Below are 12,960 nucleotides of genomic sequence, written 5' to 3'. Positions count from 1 at the left end.
TTTACTCCCAAATGCTTCTACAACAGCAAACTTCTGCTCATTATCATAACTCCATACTACCTTGTGCATTTCCCACAACAAAATACACACTATGTGTGGGTGGGGTATAATTAGGTACATGCTGACATACAGTTCAAAAGCAGAATGGCTGATTAATAAAGTACTCAATAGTGGAGTTCTCAACATACCACAGAGACCCAAACCAATCTCACTAGAAAACATCATGCAGACATCAAGGTAAAACATATCATTTACTACTACATCTGCTTTGTAAAATGCAACGTAGGCCAAAGTCCAGGGCCCCATTTCATAAAAGATGTTGGGATAGCAAATCTTGCTGGGATGGCAACTTCTATTAGTAACAGCCAATCAGAGAGCTGCATTCTTGTCATTACCATGACAATTGCCATCCCAGCAAGAGTTGCTATCATGTCAACTTTTTATGAAATGGGGCCCAGAAGGATACTGTATCTGCGTATATATATATATATATATATATATATATATACATATATAACTAGAAATGTCGCTATGGCGACTGATGCCTCCGCCATAATGCATGCTTCTCCCAATAGGTGTATAGTACAATGTCTTCACAATGTGTAATGACAGTTTCACATACCTGGCAAAATACTGAAATGACAGGTTTGTCAGAAATATCTTGATTGCTCACTTTCCTTGAACTAGGTTTGCTAAAATTGTCTAAGAGTGCAGGTACATGTATTTGGGAAATTGAAGATTTTTACTTGACTCTGACTGACCCTTTAATAAGTTTATGCATCAATGAGTAATTTTCAAGGTATGAAGAAAGAGTGCAATTACAGCACAAAAAATGTTTTTTTTTTTTGCATTTAAACCTGGTCTTTGACCCTTAACCTTTGACCTTCTGGCTGGAAATTTCCCAGAGAATCTCCATTAGGTAATACATGTATATATTAAGTTTTAAAACTAATAATGCAAGCATTGCATATATACTAGAATATGAGGGAAATAGTAAAATTTTGAGGAGTTGACCTTGACCTTTGACCCATGACTCTTGACCCATGACCCCTAAATTCCCTAGATAATCCTTGCCAGTCAGTACATGCATATGTACCAAGTTCCATGAAGATGTATTGCACCATTTGCGAGGAAAGTGAAATTGTACCATTTTCACCTAACCTTTGACCTTTTGACCTTTGACCTTACGACATGAAACTCTCTCTGGAGGATCTTTACGCAGTAGAACATATCTACACTAAGTTTCAAGAAAATACCTCTGGGCATTGCATGGATATGGGGGAAAAGTAAAATTTTTAGCATTTGACCTTGACCTTTTGCCAATGTCACTAAAATCTACTCAACTAATTGCCCCATCATACATCATCCTTGGACCAGATTTGGTGAAAGCTGTTACATCCAGTTTTGACTTATCACATAAACAGATAAATTTTAGGATTTGACCTTGATCTTTGACCTTTGACCTCTGTCCGATTTCACTAAAAAACTATTAAAGTAATTGTATCATCACACATTATACTCGGACAAAGTTTGGTGAAATTTGCTCGATCCAGTCTTGAGTTATCGTGTAAACGGATACAATTTCATGATTTGACCTTGACCTTTGACCTCTGGCCTTAGGCCAATTTCACCCAAAATCTAATCAACTAATTGCCCCATCATACTTTATACCTGGACCAAGTTTGGTAAAATTCCAGTCAATATTACTCAAGTTATTGCGTAAACGAACGCGGACGGACGGACGTACAGATGTACGGACGTACAGACGTACAGACGTACGGACGTACGGACGGACAACCTGAAAACATAATGCCTCCGGTACCACTTCGTGGCGGAGACATAAAAATACACATTTTCCATATTTCAAAAGAATGAATCATAGAGATATCAATTGCTATCAATGCCAATTTTCTCCGCTTACAATTGGTTGTTTCAGATTTGGCTTAATGAGAGTCACTGCTTACCTACCTTCATCCAATTGCAATGAGTTCTTCAAATCTGAACACATTAAATAGCAAACTCTCCTGTAAAGACTTCACACTGGAGTAATGCTTGTGCCATTATCATGTTGCATCACATGTCTTAGTTGCACATCACAGGGTTAGAAACATGGTACCTGCATTAAGCATCCCACGGATGCATGGTATGTGTGGAGGATGGAAAGTGTCCTGGCAAAAAAAAAAAAAGAGAGAGAGAGAGAAAAAAAAAACACAGAACAAACAACAACAACTAAATAAGATCTTAGCTATAGATGATCAATAGTATGAGTGTTTGTTTGTTTTTTACATTTCATGTCTTGAGATGTTGCAAATTGGCAACACTCTATCAAAGCTTGTAGTAAAGTCCCAGAATGTATCAGCAGTCGTAGGCAAGGTTTGGTCTCAGCCATTTCTCCACCTCACTCACATCCATCTGCTTGCGCTCTGCATAGTCCTCCACCTGTTTAATCACCAAGAGATATGTCTTGCAGTGAGAATTACACATGATTGTTATCACAACGGAACTTGGGATATCTGTCTACACACGCATAACTATACAATATCATATAAACATGGTTTCACTTTCTTGTTTGTTTGGGTTTTGAGGGGGGTGGGGAGATTGAGAGACTTTCAATTACAGCTTTAAAAAGTGCACAGCCAGTCAACCTGTTGACCACAGAATCATTTGAATCCTTACAGTAAACCCAAACCCAAAGAGAAATGTGGATTGAGCGAAAGCAACAACATTAGTGGAACACATCAGTGAAAGTTTGAGGAAAATCGGACAATCACTGCAAAAGTTATGAATTCTTAAAGTTTTGGTGTTGAAACCACTAGATGAGGAGACTACTAGAGGTTATGATGTCACGTGTGGACAACAATATAAAGAAAATATAAAGGGAATTCCACAATAAGAGACCTGGGGGTCTTGCGCTCACCTGAGTATCACAAGTTCACCTTTCACGCAGTTACTTATCTAAATTACACACAGCTCTACCAAAATATGACCAGGCATTCTCAAGTAGAAGATGGAAATGTACAATTAGGGCCCAAATTTTGACCCTCCCTCATACTATCAATTTTAGCTCCATCACTTGTGGTTCTAGCGAAGAAGATTTTTTTTAAAAAGATTCCTTAATGGGGGGGGGGGGGGGGGCCCCTTGGTGGGGCATGGTGCCCATTTGAACAAATTGAGATCCTAACCCCCTAGGGATGCTACCTGCCAAGTTTGGTGAAAATCCATCATGAGGTTTTCAAGAGGAAGATGAAAATGTACAATTTAGGCCCCAATTTTGACCTCCCCACCTCTCCCCCTGCCCCCAAGTGGGGGACGCCTGGATCTGCTATGAACAAACTTGAAACTACAGTCATTAATGTACTAACTCATAGTATTAATAGAAGCTGCATCACTTCTGATTCTAGAGAAGATTGTTAAAGATTCCTTATTGGGCGGTTTGGGCCCCTTGGAGCCCTCCAGGTGGGACAGGGTGCCATTTTGAACAAATTGAGACCATATGCCCCTAGAAATGCTACCTGCCAAGTTTGGTGAAAATGGGTCATGGGGTTATCAAGAAAAAGATGAAAATGTACAATTTAGGCCTTAGGACCCCTCCCCACCCCCTCCCCTCGGTCCCAAGGGGGGCACCCCTGATTTCGCCATGAGCAAACTTGAAACTACAGTCATCAATGTACTATCTCATTGTATTAACTTAGCTCTATCACTTCTGGTTCTAGAGAAGAAGATTTTTAAAGATTCCTTTTTTTTTTGGGGGGGGGGGGGGGGGTTGCCCCCCCCCCCCTTCCCAGTGGGGCATGGTGCCCATTTTAAGAATTGAGATCCTAACCCCCTAGGGATGCTACCTGCCAAGTTTGGTGAAAATCGGTCTTGGGGTTGTCAAGAAGAAGATGAAAATGTAAAAAGTTTACGCACGCCGGACAACGCACGCCGGAAGGAGAACGATCGCAATAGCTCACTTGAGCCTTCGGGTCAGGTGAGCTAAAAAAAAAAAAATCACTTTTCTGGCATAATGAAAGAGCACTTGACTAACCGCTTTCAGAAAGCAGGGGGAATGATTGCTACCCTCAACATATGTCAGTATCGAGTTGATGGAATGTGTAATTTTCATGAAAAAGGAATTTTTGTAGAATTCCCTTTATATTTTCTTTGTTGTCCAGACATACGTAATAACCTCTATTAGTCTCCTCATCCTGCGGTTCCAACACCAAAACTTTAAAAAATCATAACTGTTGCATCTATTGTCTGATTTTCCTCAAACTTTCACTGATGTGTTCTACAATGTTGCTGCTTTCACTCAATCCATATTTCTCTGTGGGTTTGGGTTTGGGTTTCCTTTAAGGCCTTACACTGGATGCTGAATTTTCAAAATGTATACATGCGGGCCTCCTGTGATTTTCTGCAATAGTAGTCCTGCACACGTACAGGGATAAATGCCCAGTGCCCCGTTTAATCAAAAGATAAAAGTCGATTTTAAATTTCCTTACTACACAGTCTGCCATAGACTTACAGTTGAAATCAACTTCATAATCAATTCTAACTCTTCATAAAACAGGGCCCAGGTATGATTTTCTTGGCTTAAACAGGGGAAAGTTAAACTCTGAAAATTATAATCAATGAAGATTAGGAGGAACTACAGAGATATGCTCCTTTTCTTGCATATAGTCACAATGTACACACACTACATGTGCATGGTATGGATACTCAGTTTGGACAAAAACTGCAATAAATGATACCTTAATCTTTCTGTAAAGTATGCATGCTTCAGTTCCTACCATCAAATCAAAAACAGTTTTGTTATCCTTGTATGTTTAGAAATATGTGCAAATTGAAAAATGATAAAACAGCAAAGAAGGGCCCATGTGAAACAACATTACAAATTAAATCTCTGTTTCAGATATTTCACCTGATCTTTTGTAATCTTGCTGACAGCGAAGTAAAAGGACTTGGGGTGGGCAAAGTAGAGGCCTGAGACCGAGGCAGCGGGGTCCATGGCCAGGGACTCAGTCAGCTTGATACCTGTCTGGCGCTCAATGTCCATTAGCTTCCACATAGTAAGTTTCTCTGTGTGGTCAGGTTGGCTGGGATAACCCGGGGCTGGCCGGATTCCCTGCAGAATGGAAGGAGTAGGAAAATTTAAAGGACAAGTCCACCTTCATAAACATAAGGATTGAGAGAATGTAGCAATATTAGTAGAACACATCATTGAAAGTTTGAGGAAAATCGGACAATCCGTTCAAAAGTTATGAATTTTTGAAGTTTTTGTGCAGTAACCGCTGGATGAGAAGACTACTGCAGTGTATGAATAACTTAGATGTCACATACGTACAACAATATAAGGAAAACAGAAAGAGATTTTCACAAAATTTCATCTTTTGAAAAAAGTACACATTCCCTTGACTCGTTACCGACATATGTTATGGGTAATATTATTCCCCCTGCCCTTAGAAAGAGGCAAGTCAAGTGTTCTTTTGTTATGTGAAAAAAGTGAAAATATGTTAAATTTTCTTTACATTTTCTTTATACTGTTGTACGCATATGACTCATAAGCTATAGTAGTCTCCTCATACAGCGGTTCCAACACAAAAATTTGAAAAATTCATAACTTTTGCATCGATTGTCCAATTTTCCTCAAACTTTCACTGATGTGTTCTACTAATATTGCTGCATTCTCTCAATCCTTATGTTTATGAAGGTGAACTTGTCCTTTAAAGGATGTACATTCCAAATGGCTTGCAATTAAAGAACCAGTTTATATTTCTCCCTGATCAAATTATCTATTTAGTACAGGAAATAGAATTCTATCAGAACAACATAATGAATATGCACAGTTGCACAAGAATCTTTTGAATGTTTCTTTCCTTCATTGATTATTTTCAGCATCTCAAGAATGTCATAAATTAACTGAATCACACAATATCTGCTATTGCATTATTTGGAAACCAATGGTAGTATACAACAAATCAATATCTGCACTATGAACAAAGTGAACATGATAGAGGTACAGATGACTGGACAAAGGGGAAACATTAATAAATGACCACTAGAGATAGTGTGCAGATAAGAAAGAAGATACATGCACACAATTTTAAGACAAGTGTGACTGAGAGGGATATAGAAATAATCATGATATAGGATCTTTTGAGGTGGGATAAGAGCAACAGTGAAGCAATGCATGTATTCATATACAGGTTAAAAGAGACTTGAATATATTCAAAATCTGACGTTACTGATCACTAGTGTGTGCGAAAACTGGAGGCAACACCAGAATAGACATCAGAATAATGAGAGAACTAGTGGGTCTAGCACTAACCTGAGTATCACAAGTGCAAAGGGGGGCAATGGTGTTCATTTGTTTGTTTGATAACCAGAGATGCCAAGTTCAAAAAATTTTTTATGAGTGAGATTTTCATGACTCGGCGTCTCGGCGCACACGAGAGCGAGGGAGCGAAGCAACCAAGCGGGGGGAGGGTGCAGGAGGAGGGTGTTCCCCCTCCAACGGTAGTGGTGCGATCTGGTGCATACTTAAGTGACTATCTTTTACTTATTTTGAAAGACAAAAGGGAAATATATCTTCAATTGCAACTATCACATAATCCTTTGAGCTATATGTCCCGATGCATGAGAAAAATGGGTGCCATGCATGAGATCGTGAGACGGCCCCTAAATGCGTGAGACTTGGTAGCTCTGGATTACAATGGCAATAATAATACCTGCCACATTGTGCAGAAAATTTGACCATACATTTTCAAAAGCAGTGTGGTGAAAATGCAATAGAGTGCCTTTAAATGTGTGAACCACACCTTTAACTTTCGGACACAGTCCAAAATTCCCATGGTTTCTACCCCAGTGCATTCCCTCTGGGGAAATTAAACACAAGATTTGGTTTGCCACACTTTTTATTTTTCTTGATACAGGCTGTACAGACACAGACAAATTATGTAACACCATGCACCCAGAGTAGGGAAAAAGTCCTGAAAATCTTTGATTTACAGAAGTAGGATTGTATAATATACCCATGAATTTTATGGGGTGATGGGTTAATATGACGACACTCATCATGTGACAGGTTCAAGAAGATATACATCGCGAACAGATAGTTCAATCTTTAGTTTACCCTGGTGAATGAGATTCTGTGTGGCTGACTGGTCCAGTGATATAATAAAAAATCAATAATAATGTCTTATTTATCCAGGGATATCCTCTTCAGTGTTGCCACCGCTCTACCAGAGGGCCCTGCCATTATTATTACCTTAGCGTTGCCAGGTACCCATTTATACACCTGGGTGGAGAGGGACATAATGGGTTAAAACATCTTGTCCACAGACGTAAGCACTGGGTGGGAATCAAACTCGGGTCCTCTGATTGGGAGTCAGGAGTCTTATCCACCATGCCACAGCACCCCCCCCCCCCCCATATGTATGGCTTTAATGGGCCTTGTGAGTCGTAAATATACAAACTTGAAGAGCAAGATGGGGACAGTGAGAGGGAGAGAGTACATTTTAGTAAGAACAAGGGATCCAGGGGTCTTGTGCTCACCTGAGCATTGCAAGTTCACCTTCCACTTATTCTTGCAGACTCTTACCTGAGAACATTGCAAACTTGGAGGGCGGGAGGGGAACAGCTTTATTTGAGAGCTGGGAGCATGGTGCTCATTTGCATATCCATCACACTGGTAAAAACACCTGAAAAATATACTGTCCTTTTGAGAGTTTGATTCTGAAGTAAAAAAAAAAAAGGATGTAAAGCTCTATCACTTCTGATTCTAGAGAATATTTTTGAATAGGCCTATTCCCCAGTTTGGTAGGTTGAGCCCCCTGGGGCTCCCACGGGACTGCTACTTGCCAAGTTTGGTGAAAATCTATCATGTTTTTCAGTAGGAGATGAAAATGTGCGATTTAGGCCCGCATTTGGATCCCTCCCCCTCCCCCTGGCTACAAGGGGGGGGGGGGCACCCCTGGACCTGCAATGAACAAAATTGAAACTACAGTCATCAATGTACTCCTCATAGTATTACTTCACTTTATCACTTCTGGTTCTAAAGGAGAAGGTTTGTAAATATTCCTGAATGGGGGATGGGGGGGGGGGGGGAGGGTAGACCCCGAGGGGCTCCCAACGGGAGCATGCTGCCCATTTGAACAAATTGAGATCCTAACCCCCAAGGCATACAACCTGCCAAGTTTGGTGAAAATCCATGAAGGGGTTATCAAGAAGATGAACACGCACAATTTGGACACCTCCCCCGCTATCACCCCCTCCCTACAAAAAAGGGGGGGGGGGCACCCGATTCTGCCATGAACAAATTTGAACTTGAACAAGTCATCAATGTACTAACTCATAGTATTGACTTAGCTCTATGACTTCTGGTTCAAGAGAAGATTTTCAAAGATTCCTCATTTTTTTTGGGGGGGGGGGGGTGGTTGGCCCCCCTGGGGGCCCCAGGTGGGGCATGGTATTCATTTGAATGAATTGAGATCCTATCCCCCTAGGGATGCTACCTGCTAAGTTTGGTGAAAATTCATCATGGGGTTGTCCAGAAGAAGATGAAAATATATAATTTAGGCCCCCATTTGGACCCCTCCCATCCCCCTCGGATCCCCTGGGTGCCAAGTGGGACACCCCTAATTCCGCCAAGAAGACACTTGAAACTACAGTCATGAATGTACCAACTCATAGTTTTATCTTAGCTCTATCACTTCTGGTGCTAGAGAAGAAGGTTTTTAATTTTGGGGAGTTTGGGGCTCCCTGGGGCCTCCAGGTGGGGGTACGGTGCCCATTTGAATAAATGAGATCCTATCCCCCTAGGCACGCTACCTGCAAAGTTTGGTGAAAATTGGTCATGTGTTTTCAGATGGTTTTCAGAAGATGAAAATGTAAAAAGTTCACGCACGACGGATGACAGACGTAGAGTGATCGCAATACAAACACTATCTCACTTGAGCCTTGGCTCAGGTGAGCTTAAAAGGTCCCAAGAATGCTCGGGCTTCACTATAGGAATATAAAAAATGTGTGGATTTGTAAAGAGCCTTTCATTTTGGGAAGTTGTCAACGTGTCTCCCCCTCCCCCACCTTGGGCATTTTACTCCAGGTGGCCCCCAGGTGGGGAATGGTGCCCATTTGTACAAATTTATATTATGTATAAGCGTTAATACCTGCCAACTTTGTGAAAATTTGACGTGTTCTCAAGAAGAAGATGAAAATGTACAATTTACATCCCAACTTGGACCCCCTCCCCAGACTCAAAGGGGGTAACTAGAGTCATTAGTGGGCCCATCAAGGGGCCTCCCAGGGGAACAGGGTGCCCATTCGAACAAATTGCGATCCATTCCCCTGGGGATGCTACCTTCCAAGGTTAATAAAAATCCATCAAGGGGTGTTAAGGAAGATGAAAATGTAAAGTTTAGGCCCCAATTTGGAACATGCCCCTCTTAGAAGGGGGGGGGGGGTGTGGGCCACCCTGCCGTGAACAAACTTGAAACTGCAGTCATCAATGTAGTAACTCATAGTATCAACTTGGCTGTTTCACTGTTGTTTCTAGAGAAAAAGATTTTTAAAGATTTCGTAATTCTCGGAGGTTTGGGCCCCCTGAGGTGTGGGGCATGGTGCCCATTTTAACAAATTGAGATCCTATCCCCCTAGAGATCATACGACATGCCAAGTTTGGTGAAAATCTGTCTCGGGGATTTCACGAAGATGTAAAAATGTAAAAAGTTGAAGGATGCGGATGACGACGCATGAACAGACCCTGGATGCTGGACGAAGAGTGATTGGAATAGCTCACTTGTGGTGCATGTGCCAAAGTTTTTGCCAAAGGTAGGTGTATGCTGTGTGTGTGAAGGGGTAGAATTTCATCATGTAACATACGTTACCAATGTCAATCTATTTCAAATGCTTTAAGATTGGTGACTACAGTCTATGAATGAGATAATTATGCGTCAAATGTGAAGTATACCATAGGCTGCCATGTTTGTAAATGCTGCCTGCAGATGGGAAGGATGGCCAATGACCTGTATGCTATACAGAACACAGCATGTCCTATTGTGTTAAACCTTATTTCATGTATTGTGATTGTCAAAATCTCTCTTTATTTAGGCGATACGCTATCAGCATATCACCTATTGTGATTGTCAAAATTTCTCTTTTTTTTTTATTAGGTGATACGCTATCAGCGTATCACCTATTGTGATTGTCAAAATTTCTCTTTTTTTTTTATTCTTCTTTCTTTCTGCCACATTTTGTGTCGTCAATATGTCAACAATGACATTACGGAATGACATGACATTTTCAGTCAACATGTCTCATAACAATATCTAGCCACAATAAGGTTTTCATGACAGTAACATATCTATGACGTCATCTAGGCGCCATTTTGTGATTTTCGGACCTTGTCACATGATCGATCATAACTTCATAACTAGATATCATTTCTGTATCATTTTCGGTGGACATAAAGTTCAGGTCACGCTCTATCTTACTTTTTAACGCTAGTTACCCAGGTCATCATTACGTGCGTCAAAATTTTAAAAGGCTCAAAACGACTTCCCAATGGGAAATCTCGAAGTTTCAGACAATTTTAAGCGTTTCAAACATTTTCTCGCGTGCGCGTCTGTCCGCGCAATTTCGCGCGCAGAGGGCGTAACCAACATGAAAATGCATTTTTTTTGACTGATTTGGATTTCTGATACTTTGAGTAACAATATCCATTGATTTCCGATCGATTTTGACCTATAACAAAGGAATGCACTGGCATCAAAGTTGAAATTCCGCGCGTGCGTCTTTCTGCAAATATAGTGAAAAAACATGTCTTTGTTTATTTCGCCATAGCTCTTTAAATCGTCCTTTGACCCTATATTTCTATTGCATATTACAAAAGCATATGAATTGGAAATAACATTTCAAGTACCAATATTGCCAGGAAAACTTGATGACGTCATCATATCATCATCTGAAATAAAAAAAGTGGAATTAATTTTATTGAGGTACTGTTTCTGACATTCATTTGCTCGTATCTCTATTGTTTAAGCTTAATATTACCCCAAATTCAGATATGTTTTGCTTTGAACATTTGCCTTTCAAGTTCATGTCATGGTTTTGAAATTTCATAACGTCATCATACTTTAAATTGTGATTAAAAGTAAAGACACAAAATCGGACAAGTTTACGTGTTATGTCTATGGGAGGTGATTTTTTTTAAAACCATGCATTGACTTGACAACGTTTAAGCACCTTTATCTCAGCTGATTTTGCTCCATTTCCTCTGAAACTTAAAGGACAAGTTCACCTTCATAAACATAAGGATTGAGAAAATGTAGCAATATTAGCAGAACACATCATTGAAAGTTTGAGGAAAATCAGACAACCCGTTTTTTGTTTTTTGTGCAGTAACCGCTGGATGAGAAGACTACTGCAGTGTACGATGTCACATGCGTACAACAATATAAGGAAAATATAAAGAGATTTTCACAAAATTTCATCTTTTGAAAAAAGTACACATTCCCTTGACTCGTTACCGACATATGTCATGGGTAATATTATTCCCCCTACCTTTAGAAAGAGGCAAGTAAAATGCTCTTTTGTTATGCGAAAAAAATGAAAATATGTTGAATTTTCTTTACATTTTCTTTATACTGTTGTACTCATATGACATCACAAGCTGTAGTAGTCTCCTCGTCCAGCAGTTCCAACACAAAAATTTTAAAAATTCATAACTTTTGCATCGATTGTCCAATTTTCCTCAAACTTTCACTGATGTGTTCTACTAATATTACTGCATTTTCTCAATCCTTATGTTTATGAAGGTGAACTTGTCCTTTAAGTATGTTGTAGCTCACACAATAACCTGCAGTCATCATGCATTTTATATTTTCAAATCTCCTCATTAGGTCAACAATTTTGTAGTTAAAAACTGAAAATGAGAATGCAATCTGTACGGAACGATTCCCGATTGTTCTTTGCAACTGATATCTGGCGTTCATAAGAGGAACCCAAATTTCATGGTTTATGGGGAACTAGACGCTTCTAAATTAAGTTAAGCCCTTGCAATGCCATGTTATTATTATTATTATTATTATTGTTGTTGTTAACTTAGACTTCTAATACTTTTCTTAGGATTCGCGCCGTCCCCAGCAATAAATATTTTGAAACACCCAAAGGTACTGATAATGAATTCTTATTGGTGAAGATAGTGAAATCATATTAAAAAATATTTAATATTTTGAAAGATATTTTTAAAATGAATAGTGCTTAAAACAAGTTAGTGCCGACGGTGCCGGTAACCTTTCTGTTCATGTGTTTGTGTTTTTATCTATGTGCATAATTATGCTACGCGTATGTACTTGCAATGTTACTGTTACCAAATTTTGTATTGTGGAATGAGTTTACATTTTGTCAAACTGCTATATCATTTGTCTATCTGTACATACATTGTTTTTATTTTTTGTATATCTTTTTTATTTTGAACTATATTGGCCGAATCCACGCGGCCACTTATGGGAAGTTGAATAGCGCCATCACAAGTCAACACAGTCACGACAGTATTATTATACATTTAAGTTTCGCATTCGATCTTCAGGACAGCCGTGTGGCGTAATCGCTTAGCGCGCTGGGTGTTCATAACGCCATACCGGAAGGAGAGAAGTTCGACTCCCGCAGGACTTTTCCCATTCTTTTTTTTTTTTTGGCAGTTCAGCTTTACTCCGATGTCATTTATCATATTATTTTATCAAGTGTACGTAACCCGTGAACATGGCTGCTCTAATTCCCTTGTTTTGTATTGGAGTTTGGAGATTGGGTTTGCTTCATTAATTTTGTCACACTTAATGTTGTAAATTGCCCCTTGTTACAGTGTCCCGCTTGCCACCTTTCGTTTGCTCTTTCCTTTTCTCTTCATTGGTTATTGTTATACTGTAACAGGATAGGTAGGAACATGTACGTTTAAATAACTTGCAGGAATGGGAGCTGAATTGA

At 39.7% G+C, this 12,960-nt stretch overlaps 1 protein-coding gene across 1 annotated transcript in view; it reads right to left on the bottom strand.

Annotated features, from left to right (window-relative positions):
- Nucleotides 1–481: 481 nt before the first annotated feature.
- LOC139716385 (methionine synthase-like) overlaps nt 482–12,960 on the bottom strand; it is a 54,463-nt gene continuing 41,984 nt past the window's right edge. The window contains exons 2-3 of the mRNA XM_071627934.1: nt 4,901–5,104; nt 482–2,439 (exon numbers count right to left, since the gene is read on the bottom strand). Of these exons, the coding sequence (XP_071484035.1) occupies nt 2,356–2,439; nt 4,901–5,047 (231 nt within the window). The 5' untranslated portion in view covers nt 5,048–5,104 and the 3' untranslated portion in view covers nt 482–2,355. The remainder of the gene's footprint in view (nt 2,440–4,900; nt 5,105–12,960) is intronic.

This window comes from Diadema antillarum, unplaced genomic scaffold (genome assembly GCF_040938485.1).
Source record: "Diadema antillarum isolate AM-2024a unplaced genomic scaffold, OU_Dant_1.0 scf00000065, whole genome shotgun sequence".
Classification (NCBI taxonomy): domain Eukaryota; kingdom Metazoa; phylum Echinodermata; class Echinoidea; order Diadematoida; family Diadematidae; genus Diadema; species Diadema antillarum.
This window is presented reverse-complemented; position numbering and strand designations above follow the sequence as displayed.